Raw genomic sequence first — 13,201 nt, 5'->3', positions numbered from 1 at the left:
ACACACACTCTTAAGTTAAACCTAAATGTTTAAGTCTCCCCTGATGTAAATGTCTTTATAGATAAATGAATCTACTGTATGCGAATAGTGAGTGTTGTATGAGTGCTCAATAGAATAGACTATGCCATAGCCTCACCCTCAGGTCACTCTCTTTATATTTTCATCATTGATATCTTCCTGTCCTGCCCTCTTTCCATTTGGAATTTTCCTGCCCTGTGTTTGCACTGCCGTGTCAGAGTTCAGTGAATGTTAATAGCTCTTAGGAAATGTGTCCTGCTCCCCACCCCTGTTTATTGCTGCTCCAAAATCAAACTACATTATATGGTGACATAAAAAAAAGAAGATCTGATTATCAACCTTAAATTCATCTGTTGAAATTCTTCCTTTGTTTTCTGTGTGCGGGGCTGCTAGAGGACAGCACACCTTAAACTGGTACGGACTAAAGGCTTGCTCAAGGACACTGCTGGGCACATTCTTCCTACTTAGTAGACCACCGTAAATTATAGGGAAACTTCACTGATTTGGAGCCAGCTTTATATTAAAATGTGGGTGGTGATTGCAAATGAACAATGTTCCACTTCCCTCCATGTGGCCTGCACCTTGAGCTCCCTGCTCATTTGCTGGAAAATATTGCTGGATTATTTCTCCTCAAAACTCAGATCAACTTGTCAAACTAGGCACTAAATGAATCAAGACTCAGTCACTTATTGGTGATTAAAAGCACATTGTAGTAGAACCAAAAGTAATCAGTTGTTCATTATTAGATATACACATTTCTATATACAGTACCAATTGCTCCTGTAATGATTAGCTCCTGTAGCAATCCTGACATGCCTTATGTACAGACTCATTTCAGCCAGCACGACCCGTGTCTGCACCACACACATAACAGAAAACCAGAGGAAGCAGCTGTGTAGTGTGTATGAGAGGAGATAGAGAAAGGAGAGCATTCAACATTTCCTGATGAAACGGCCACCTTCTCTTAGTCTTTGGCCAACGATAACACCATTGGCTCACCTAATACAAAAGGGAATGAGAAGCAGGCCAAAGGGGCACATTACTGGGCAGGTTATTGAGTTTATCTGGAGATCTATGTATGACGGTGGCCTTGAGTAACCACCTGAGAATTTTCCAAAGCATCACCCAGTTTAAAGCACAATTAACACAGGAATCACAGGAGGTATTTAATAGCAGACAATACACAAACTTGGCAGCATCATGTGTGGAATCACAGGAATGTTGTTTTGGAAGAAACCAATTTAGCTCCTTGGCCAGTTTAATGCAGGTCTGGCCCTGTATTGTGTGACCACTTGGCCAATAATATTCTGGGAATGAGCTGGGGCGTAGAAAGTGATGCTGATGGTGTTGGCTGCAGGAATACATTCACTCATGGGATGCAGATGATGCAAGCAAAGGTTAGACCTTGGCAGAGGGATTGGTATTATTCAGCCTAAACAAGCTGACATTAGCTACCCTGGGAATGTGCTGTCATCACATTCCCTCAGGCAAAAATTCTTAAAAATATGACACAGATTTTGTTTAAAAAGAAATAATAAAAAATGCTGCAGCAATCAACTGCGGTATTAATGTTGCTGAGCAGTGACACACTCTCATTATGCATCAATGTTAGCTGATGATAACGTGTCTCTGCACAGAGCATGACCTCCAGGTTTGTCAGTGCAGCGCTTATCAATATGTATTCTGAACACAGCCTGCATTACATGATAAAGAACATTTAATGAACTAGGCTATTACTGAGTATTGGACCAAGGTGAAATATGCTTTTGATTAATTGCATACTGAAGCAAATGAACATCACGTTTCTGAATGCATTCTTGTATTGTGTGTGCTAGCCTTTAGATCTGATCACATGTGATTGATAGATGTTTTTGATGGTGTTTTTAGACGAGACTGGCTCCAGAAATCATCAGTGCATCTTAATGTCAACGATGATGGGCTTTTAAAACTCTTTCACTTTGGACAATTATGCTTTCATCATATTTAATCTGTCTGGCCTATGCATGCCTTTAAACACACGGTTTTACTCTTATCTCTCTCTCATAGACACACACACACACACACACACACACACAAACTGCCCAATTAGCCAAACACCATCTTTACTCTGAATGACCGCATGCATCTTTCTGTCTGTCTCTGCACAGCTAATGATAATGATGGTCGTGTGGTTTTCTGTTAGTTTGTGTGTCTGTGTGTACTTGAGCTCGTGCCCCTGCAATTGCAAATGCATTTTTGTGGGCCTGGAAGATATGATATGGCTTTACACATAGCTTAAGCAGACACTCAACCATTTCCAGACCTACAGCCAAATGACAGTTAGATCATTAAGCTCTAGCAGTGAGCGTTGCTCTAATTTAGCATGAAACTGGTTGATTGTGCCTGCTTTCTGTATGTGACCTTCACGTTCCTGGAAAGTCTGTTTATAAGAAGGGTATTTTTTTAATGTCAGTGACTGTCATGGGCGAGGTTATGCCAAAGCCTTGGAGCGTGTAGGCAATGTCAACAAGAGAGGTAATGAAATAATACTGAAAGAAGTTGCTGTAATGGAAGGGGAGCCCACAATGATCAACTTGAAAATGGAAATGTGCTTTACATGTGTTCTGATAATAGCTGAAACCAAAGATGTTATATTTTCGCCCGTTTTTGTTTGTTGTAGGTTGGTTGGCTGGCTGGTTTGTCAGCAGGATTACACAAAATATTACCAAGCAGATTTAGATGATCTATGTTTGTCCCCATTTACTTTTGGTGGCGGTCTTGATGAGAGGATGGATTTTTCAACATTGATAGATAGAGCATTTCTCGTATACTTGTAACTAGGGGTGTCAACGTTTACAATTTTTTCTACACGTGTAAACGGGGCTTCTAACCGACGGAGATTTATGATCTCTTTCTATCGCAGTTGTGGTAGCACCGATGCCAGCAGCAGTCTCTCCCTCCAACTTGTTCGGGTGTTTCCATCGCAGGTGGTTTAGCATGGATCCCGTGCTGTTGTTGTAAGCCAACTTTGCCTGACATAGCCTACACTCAACTTGATTTCCACTGGCAGTTTGTTCAAAAAACACACAGTGCTCCGCTTGTTGACCGCCGCCATCGTGTCCCCCAGTCAACTTGAAGTGAGGTGACGCGACACTGGCTGTGGCTGCGGGGTTTTTTTTATTTTATTTATTTATTTTTTTTATATCATCGTAACATTGTGCCCCATTCATCTATTATGTATGCGGATAACTGCGCTAGTGGGAACATTTAATTGTATAGTTAGTTAATGTTATTATCTGAAGCTTTCAGGCAACATTATCTTACTTTCACTTTTAAAAATTGCGTCCGTCCAATTTTCCTTCGGCCGTCGGTATCAATTTATAGCGGGTCGGCTCTGGTACGGAATGTAATCTGTGCTACTGTCGGAAAACGGGTCGGATGCGGTGACCCGTGCAGGACTCTGCTCTAAGTGACCATTTTAATCCTCTAGCCAATTATCAAGCAAAATTTCCAACATGCTAGTTAACATCAAAGACTGTGGTGGAAGACGACGGTAAAATATTTCCACTAGATTAATTTATGCCTGAATTTTTAAGGTGTGGCGGCTTTTATTTTGCCGTGGCGGTGCGCCACAGTAAATTACATGTAGAGGAAACCCTGAATAGTATATATATTGATGAGAAATGAACGAGGAGGAGGAGGAGGAAAAAAAAGACGTGTAAACGGTTATTGATTTTTCTAAACGGTTATGATTTGTTATCCGTGTACCCGTTTACACGTGTAGACGTTGACACCCCTACTTGTAACTAAATTGTAAAGTTAGGTTTTATAGGAGCCTATACTCCTGTGAGAGTTGTCATTAACCATTTCTGAGCCAGGGAACTTCAACTTCGAGGGTGCAGTCACCTCTGGTTGTTAATTTTGACATTTGAGCACCTCAGAGGACACTACAAGGGGACCCGAATTGGGATCTACCTGAAAGTATTAGATGTTTTGAAATGTAGCTCTAGTTTTGCTGTGCAGTTTAATCAATGACATTTACACCATTTCTAAAATTAGGCAGAGTGGAAGGTAGGTTACCATAACGTAGGAGTGATGTAATTCCGTTCTCTACAATCGTCTTAAATAGTACAAGTTGGTATAAAGTAGCTCAACAACTGAATCAAAGAGCTCCTCCGGGTTTCAGTCTACAGGCTTTCATTCACTGCTGATAGTAAGCGAATATACATGTGTGATTCCCTGAAGTGTCATAGTAAAGATATCTGTCTTGGGTATTGATGTGTATATATTGTAGTAGTTACTGTAAGATGTTTGTGTGCTGGAAACTCCTTTTCCTTTTTTTGGAATTCATGACTGATCTAGACTTTCTGCAGACATTCAAAACTGTAAACCTTCTTAAATTATTGAATTTCTGTAGCTTCGTAATTAAGACACTCTTGTCACAACAGCTGCCCATTTTTTGTCTTCCATACAAATTAATTTTACCTCTTGATACTGGCAACATTAAATGCGTCCATTGTGTCCAGTTGGGACTGTGCCATATGGGAAACATTCTGTAACAATTTAATTTTGGGAACAAAACAAAAAATCTATTGTTATTCAGCGTTTTAAGTACTTTCTGTTTTTACTGTATGATTTTTTTCTATCTCTTTCCAGAGGGTGTGTGTGAGATCTGGTTGACCAGTGAGGACACAGGAGCTTATGGTCGAGACATAGGGACAGACCTGCCCACTCTGCTGTGGAGATTGGTGGAGGAGATTCCTGAAGGGGCCATGCTAAGGCTGGGCATGACCAACCCACCATATATCCTGGAACACCTAGAGGTACGCACAGTGCACGGTCACCAATTTCACCCAGAATTACCATCGAAGATAATGATACATCACTGATGAATAAAACTAAAAACTGTATGCACTCAGGACTCTTTTCCTTTTCCTGTTTTGTTCTTGTCCCTATTGTCTCGTGTGCTATCCCTTTCTGTGAACAAATAATATTGCTTTGCCTAGATTTAATAAACTAAATGCCTTTCTGTTTTGCTTACCAAGCAGTTTAGCTGCAGTGCTCATACTCCATTCATTAGTGCAGTTCATTCTCTTCTCTCCCTAATGAGTCAATTAAGGACCATTGTGTCCTCTTTAGCAACCTCATTTTATCAGTCATTATTGTCTTCCCTAATGGAACAATGGACGTTGTTATCCCTTCTCTCTCTCATTCTCTTTCTACCCCTCTCTCTATGTTTTGGCCTGTCTGTCTCTATCTTTCAGACATTTTAATAACAACATATTATAACATGTTATCTCCACTTTCCACCATTAGTGGACAAATGGCATATCCAGCCACCCAACAACAAATCAACTCAAACTCAAGAATTGCGTGATTTGTTCGAATTATTCAAATGAGTAGGGGGCCTAAAAAAACAAAAATTTTTTCTGTTTTCGTGGTGAGTCTGGTCAGTGACAATAATTGTTGTCAAATCAATAAATTCCACACAGCTGCATGAAACTAGGGTTTACTCCATGTTGTTACACTATTTGTCCCTACAAATGTGTGAAAGTAGTTTACATAAATAGATGTGAGAAAGAGAATAAAGCGTTTTAAATACAACTACACCTACCACAGTGTAACCTCTTAAGTTACCAGATTTCTCCTTAAAGTCGAAACTTTACCTACAAGAAAGAGGCATATCCACTTAAAAAAACAAAAGAAAAATACTGCATCTATACTCTACCTCATGACAGGAAAGAAATGTGAGATTTGTGCATGCTTACACAAATAAGCCATTATATCACATAACGGGTAAAATAAAATAGGAACAGATGTACATGGTGATAGAAAATACACCATTGGAGTACCTGTTACTGACCTCTCTGTTCTCTAGGGTTGTCTGAGCTCTGCCTGAGCAGACACATTGTTCTTAAGGCAACACTTTGCCATTTGGTTGCTGTAACTTATATAAGAAGGAATTAGCTCTAATTGTTTGTTTATTGATGGAAAGTTGTCAGAAACCCCAGAATTTTTTTAATTTATGAATATGTATACATTTGCTAAATCTCAGTGTTGTGATCTATTTGTCTGGTGGTATAGCATTGTTATTTTGGGTCGGAGATTAAGGACATCTCTAATGAGATGGACCACTTCTTCATGATCTTATCTGTCGTGTTTTATTAACTCTCTGTCATCTAGCATTTGGAGAAATGTTCACCTTCTTATTTGTCTTTCCACTCTTTTCTCCTCTGCTTAAGATGCTCCAAGGGCTCTTAAATGTCCTCCTCCCTACTCCTAACAGATTTTCATCTTAGGAGCTCTCTTAAGGGGCAAAGATGCTTTGTGAATTAAATGTTTTTCTTTACAAGGATCTCGTCTTAATTTTTAAGTTAAACTGCACAGAAAATGTCATAATTCTTAAGATTTTTCTTAACTAAAAAAACTGGGACTCATTGAGCACAGACAGCCCTTTGAAAGAGTTAGTAGCCCTTTTTACACAGCATCTCAGCATTATCTCCGGAACGGTAGTTCGCCAATTCTCCGCAGATGGTTATTCACACAGAGCAAAGCATCTCCGCTGTGCCACCTGTAATTCACACAGAAAGCCGGCGCTGCGGCTCCTAAAGAGGCGTGACGGTACACGTCATGTTGATGTCATCGGTGTCTCCCAGGTGTTCCCCCTGTAAATCTAAACCCGCGGACAGTTTATAATCATATGGATGCTTTTATGATGTATAGTGATTGAGATCCTGACCCACCAAACATCCTGGAAAGTGACAAAGTTACGTTTTTTGCGCTAAATTACATTATTACATAATCACCATCAGTAAACAGGGCGCTGTCTGACTGTCTCGCGGGGACGGAGGTTGTTTTTTGGGGGAAAGTTCCCTGAAGTCTTGGTCAGGAGGGCTGACGGTCGCGGTGATTTATTTTCATCACAAACACTCGGTGAGTTAAAGTTTTTGCCGGTGAAAAACGCTGCAGGACAGGCGGGAGGACGGACGCTTCTCCACGTACAGCTGCAGTATTTTTTTTTCCTCATAAGTTGCCAACGACAGTTACAGTTACTACGTTACTTTTGTTTGGTCCTGTAACGTTGCTTTGTGGGACATTTCTCTGTATTTAGTTGAGTGAAGGACCTGTGCAGTTATCTGGCTGCACGACCGACACACCCCCCCGCTCCGCGCCTCCGGATTATCCGTTCACACTGGGATGGCTCACCAATAATGCGGCCCTGATTCTTCCTCCAGAGGCGGATCAGCGCCGGAGCAAAATTTCCCCCCTCTCCGCATCTGAAACTTTCACACAGAGGAGGGTGCGGGGAATTGGCGCAGGATCCCCACATGCAAACGGCAGTGTGAATGAGGCTACTGTTGCACCTGTGTTGTAGCTCTGCTGGTAGCACCACTACATGAAACTCTGGCTTGTGTTTCTGTGGGATTGTCAGTACATACATACAGTACATACATGCATTGGTACAATGAAACAGGACATAAATGTAGCTCTAACTTCTCGAGAGTTGAAAAGTTGAACTATTGAACACTGCATGGCTGGAAGAGCAGTGCTAAATCAACTTCAGCATTAGTTCTGTGGTTTTGTACATTTAGGATGCCAACTACAGAGGTTAAGTAGAGGATAGTTTGAAGAAATTAGTGAAACTGAACATGGTGAATTTGGGTTAAAGTAATTAAGACAAATCAGGGATTTTCTTTTCTGTATTTTGTTTAGTGGTTTTGGTTTAAATATCAACGCTCATTTTGGACAAGTTTTTCTGCAATTTGATTGCCTTTCAGCACTTCCACTCTCATCCCTGAGGAAAATGTAAGTTTGAGTAGAAGAGAGATCTAATAATGGAGAAAAGAAGGACATAGAGGGCTGAAATAGGGTAACCTAGAAAAATAAAATGACAAAAGTTTGACGTAAAAAAAAAAAAAAAAGCCAGTGAAGTTCACAACACATATACTTTTGAATCAAACAATCAAGGAAGATTTGAGATCACAGATGAATGAAATGAGGGCAAACATGAAAAAACTGGGGATGAAGGCCCGGGGATAGAGATGAGGGGTAAGAAGGAGTGGGAAAGTGCTGTGGGAAGCAGCGGTGGAGGTTGTAATTAACCAGGGGTTAATGGAGGTGGCTAATTGTCCCCCACATGTATAGGTAGGCTTTCTGCTTGGCTACATTACAATTAAAAAACCACCCTTCTAATGATAGGGAATAACAATTAACTGATAATTAGAAATATACTAGGACGACACACTCGCTTTTTCTGTGTGTGTGTATATGTTAAGAATCATTTCATATGCTACCGGCCCTGTCATTGTTAACATCCATGCATTGAATTGAATTATATCTTTTTTGCTTTAATTCCTCAGTCAATTAACCTACATAAGGAAAGATAAGAGTGCTCGTCTTTAACTTATCATTGTCTTGTGTTGCTCCTGTCCCCCATTTACCCTTTATCCTCTCCCCTGCAAGGCCCCCCCCCCCACACACACACACACACACACACACACACGCACATACTTTCTTACCCTCTTCTCTTTCTGGTCCTACTTATATACTTTCTGTGCATTGTTAATGACTGTGAGCCTCACACAGAAACTTGCCAGAAAAAAATATCCTTTGAAATTGAGTTTTCTTTCCACTCTTGTTTGAATTTTGACTTTAAGTCATTTGGTTTCTTCCTCTTCGATTTTGCTTTTTCGCACTTGGATCCTGGTTTATACTCTGTTTCCTCCTTTCCAGTTCTTTCATTTATTTAATTCTTCATATTCTTCTCATCAGTGTTTAATTTTTTCATCTTTCAACACCTTTTATCTCTTGTTTTTCTCCTCCCAATTACTCTTCCTTCACCTCTCCTTCCGTCACTTTGCTCTAATACGTCTCACGATGGTGGTTATCACAGCAATAACTGCAGTGGGATGATGGTGATGATGAAGGCCAAATCCCCAAATTAGATTCATCCTTCATCTTAAGTAAAGGCCAAATTATATCCCCTTGTCTTTTTCTTTTGAAGAACACCAGCACTTATATAACAACATCATACTGAATAGCTGTGATTGAAGCTGAAAAGGCCAAGTTACCTCTTCACTTCCGCCTAAAAGATCATCCTCTCTCACAGACACTCACTCAGATCAACACTTCTGCACTGTCTCCCTCTGTCACACAAGAACACACAATTTCTTACTATGTGCAGCCTATTTTTCCTGACAGATGTAGACAGCCTCATAGCACCATTTGCTGATTGGAGCAGTTAAAGGCCCAACCGCCTCTCATGGGCCACTTGTCTCTGACATTTTAGTTGATTGCACCATGCCGTCAGTGGGCATTTTTACTTGAGTAGGTGCAAGTAAAAATGTCTCTAGCAATGCTGCTCCTATGATTTTCACCTTTTTCCTCTATACTTCTAGTTTTGCTTTAGTTACAGTAAAATTTGTAATTTAACTTTTTTCAAACTCTTTCTTTCTTTCCATCCATCCATCCGCCTGTCAGTACATTGCTAAGGGACTGTCAAAAGTGCAGCAGTAGTTCACTTCGAATAAGGAGTGTGTGCGTGCTTGCAGATACCTGTGCATTTGCTAGTGCATGACTCAGTGTGTGATTGAATCTAACATGCTAGCAGACTCAGTAAATGAGGTGTGAAAGTAGCTTTCTCGTACGTAGCAATCAGTCAGGCTAAGATGAATGAAATGGTAGCTGTCCATTAAACATCCTGCACAGAGCTCATTTCAGTTTTACTTGACTTGCATCAGATATGCCGTTCACACTCCTTCCATAGTTTGCTTTGTGAACAGTAGTGGAAGCAAACACAGATTAAACTATGGATGCACTGATGTTGAAAATAATAATTTTGCTGATAACTGATACAGATGTTTTTAATTTATTTGGTTATTTATTGTATAAAGAACGGTTTTTATAAAAGAATAATTGAAAGATTTTCAATCATTCAGCCCTTCATTAAACGTATCTGAATTAGAACAAATTCAGTCATAATAAAATCCCAATTTGAAAAAGAACTTCTCTTAATGAGGAAAATTTCAGTACTCAGCCCACCAAAAACATTATCCTATGCAACATTAAGTAATATAATTAAATGTAAAAGCATTTAGTTACTATGATGCCCTTTAACTTATTTTTCTGGTCCGTTTTCCTACAGAATCTCCTCAAACATGTCAGACAGAGTGGACTGTGCCCTATCCGTTCATACCCTTTTGTTCTGTGAGCGATCAGCGCTCTCTACCATGCTTCTCATCTCTGTGTCATCTCTAGATCTAGCAGCAGGTCTCTATCCATCAGCTGCCCATGGAGTGCTGCTTTAGCATTGTTTAACATCCACATTGAAGCAAAAGTCCTTATAACTGAGATTCAATGAGGTCATGGTTCAGAAAATAGGGTCTGCCTCTAATAGAGCAAAGTGTTTAGCTTACAGCTAATAAAGCAGTCTTTGTTGTTTTGTTTGTTTTAACATTGTGGTCTCTGTAATCCTCCACTGTCTCTGATCCTTCTCCGACACAGTGAAATTGTCACACAACACCAATATCTGTCTTTTCCTTATGTTTGAAAACAAACCATATGAGTGCACATGTGTTGCTAGAGTCCAAATCGGCTGATACCGATGCAATTAATCGCTGCATCCCTTGATTTGACCTAACTCTTAATTTACATGTTGCTTTATTCTAAAAAAGGATCTTCATTCCGATATAAAGTCAGAGAAACAGAAATATACTGGATTACCTCAGTTCTTTTTAGCTAGTTTCATCCAGCTGTGAAAATGAGAAAATGCTTGACAAACTCAAAATGTCATTTTGAAATAACTATTACCTTAAATCAGTGTTTGCATTTCCTAAATCGATTTCCTCATTGCTAAAACGTGCATTCAGCAAAGAAAAACATAATGAAAATGCCGGGTCAAGTTTACTGTTCTCTAGGTTCATATGTTTTGTTTTCCAACTGTTAATATTATTATTTATTTCATTTTCCAGAGACAGCAGTGTATTTATGTCTCAGTTCAATGGAGGCGCATAGGGCCTCGGGAAGGTTGACAAACCACCAAACACCCGTTACAAAGTGAGAACTCCATCCCCTGTATCGACTGATATTTTTCATACCCAGGACACAAGCATTCACTCGCACATGAACGCACACACACCGAAACATACCCGCACACATCTCTCACCTTACACTCAGATGTGCACATACGAGCACAGCTGTAGGGGCACACACTTAGACACACCCTCTCAGACCATTTTCATTTTAATGAAGCCTCAGGGAGCCTCTTCACATTAGAGGCCTAATGTAGCATTGTGTGAGGAGCCGGCACCATACGAATGCTCACAGTAAAGCTATTCTGATGTGCCTCTAAATTATGGGTCCTGACTAACTGCAGTGAATTATGTTTTCTGAATAATTGCACTGAATTATGAGTTCTGAAAGTTCGAGATTTAAATGCTGGCTGCCCTCTTAAAATCAAAATCATCTTGTCGTCCCTTTTGTGTGGCTTTAGACAATTTTTTCTTCAAAGGGCTAAAAGAATTTGACAGCAATACAGGCAGTGAGTAAATTTAATTGTCTGCTATTAATTAATGTAGTCAACAGCCGCAGCCAACACATTTATCTATGTAGTGGCTTCATGCATTTTAGTTTTGTTGTAGATTTTGGTTGGCATGTTTCACTTTAGAAATGCTGGAATCAAATGTTGGCACGGTCACTGTACTGTCAAAACAATATGGAAAATGCGAAAAAGTTTGATAATAATAGTGTGTGTTTGCAGCGCACAACAGTCAAAAGATACACAGAGCATAATACAGTGTGACATTTAAATGCTACAAAAGCACTTAATTTAACTGTGCAATGCATAGATTTTATCTGCACTGTGTGAGGTGCTGCAGGCTCAGCGTAACCTCCAGGGAAAATCAAGTGCAGCCTGAAGTGTTTGAAATGTTTAATACCATTGGGAGCTCAATTCCTCTATCTGCTGCTGAATTCCCACCAACTGTTTGTTTGTGTGCCAGTGCACAAGCATGGGGACCTGACTCATTATCCTGGGAACCGCTTGTAGAATCATTTTCTCTGCAGACTCCCCTGGGTGAACCCTGTTAGTACTGTGTGCGGGTTTGTGTATGTATCTTTGAGTGTGTGTGAATGAAGTTAGGTGCTACTTATTACGGGCTTGCTTCAAATCGTTCACCTGATCACTCTGGGGATTCCAACTGTGTTTGTGTGTGTTGTTTTAATGCAATCACCAATGTCTCTGTATTGTATACTATATAAGAATATGATGATGCGTGTGATATATATTGACAGTGCACAGCTTTACCAGTCAATGTAAGATTTATTTTTCTTTTAGCTCGTAGAAGTTGATGCATGCCATGAAGCTGCAACTTCAGTTTCAAATGTGACTTGACAAACAGGACCTAAAACATTTCCCCCAACAATTAGTACTACAATTAGTTAACTTTTCTCTTGCTGTGAGTGGCCCTTCCACATCAAGGTTGTTGTTCCATTTTGAGACAATAGTGTCTGTCAGCTGCACACCCAAAGCATGTCGGCAATCTCAAGACTTTTAAGACTTCAATTTGTCAGTTTTTCCAGTGTGAGCCTGCCACAAGACAATTTTTTTCTGTCATCTTGTCAGTGTGGAGTGTATTGTCAGCAGGTGTTTGTTTGTGCTGAACAAGTGGTGAGAAAATTCTATCATTTTTCTTAGATTTTTTGAGAAATGTTTTTGCAAAGTACAAAGGGTAAAGCGTTTTCATTATTTGTTGAAGTCAACATTCTGCATTCTCTGCTCTGTTTTGCTTTGAATGTGCTGTGATGCCACAGATATACTTCTGTTGAGCAGTCCAGTGTTTAAACCCTAAAAGAAATGTCAATTGCTGTGAAAAGTACATGAGTGAATGTGAAAATTTGCATTTATAAATGCATGTTAAGAATGTAGATTATATGTAAATGTACACACAATTGAAGACTGCTGACACTTGGTGATGTTGGCAACAATAACAAACTATATATATATATATATATATATATATATATATATATATATATATATGTATATGTATATATATATATATATATATATATATATATATATATATATATGTGTATATATGTGTATATATATATATGTGTATATATGTGTATATGTGTATATGTGTGTATATATATATATGTGTATATATATTATATATATCATATATATTATATATATCTCGCT

General features: G+C 39.4%; 1 protein-coding gene across 1 annotated transcript in view; it reads left to right on the top strand.

Moving 5' to 3' along the window:
• The window catches only part of cdkal1 (CDK5 regulatory subunit associated protein 1-like 1), a 238,241-nt gene that overhangs the window by 137,700 nt on the left and 87,340 nt on the right, over positions 1 to 13,201 (top strand). Inside the window, exon 9 of the mRNA XM_030393565.1 lies at positions 4,654 to 4,873. Within this exon, the coding sequence (XP_030249425.1) occupies positions 4,654 to 4,873 (220 nt within the window). The remainder of the gene's footprint in view (positions 1 to 4,653; positions 4,874 to 13,201) is intronic.

The sequence above is a fragment of the Sparus aurata genome, chromosome 17 (genome assembly GCF_900880675.1).
Source record: "Sparus aurata chromosome 17, fSpaAur1.1, whole genome shotgun sequence".
Classification (NCBI taxonomy): Eukaryota; Metazoa; Chordata; class Actinopteri; order Spariformes; family Sparidae; genus Sparus; species Sparus aurata.
Note: the sequence above shows the minus strand (reverse complement) of the source record. Positions and strands in the feature narration are given on the sequence as shown.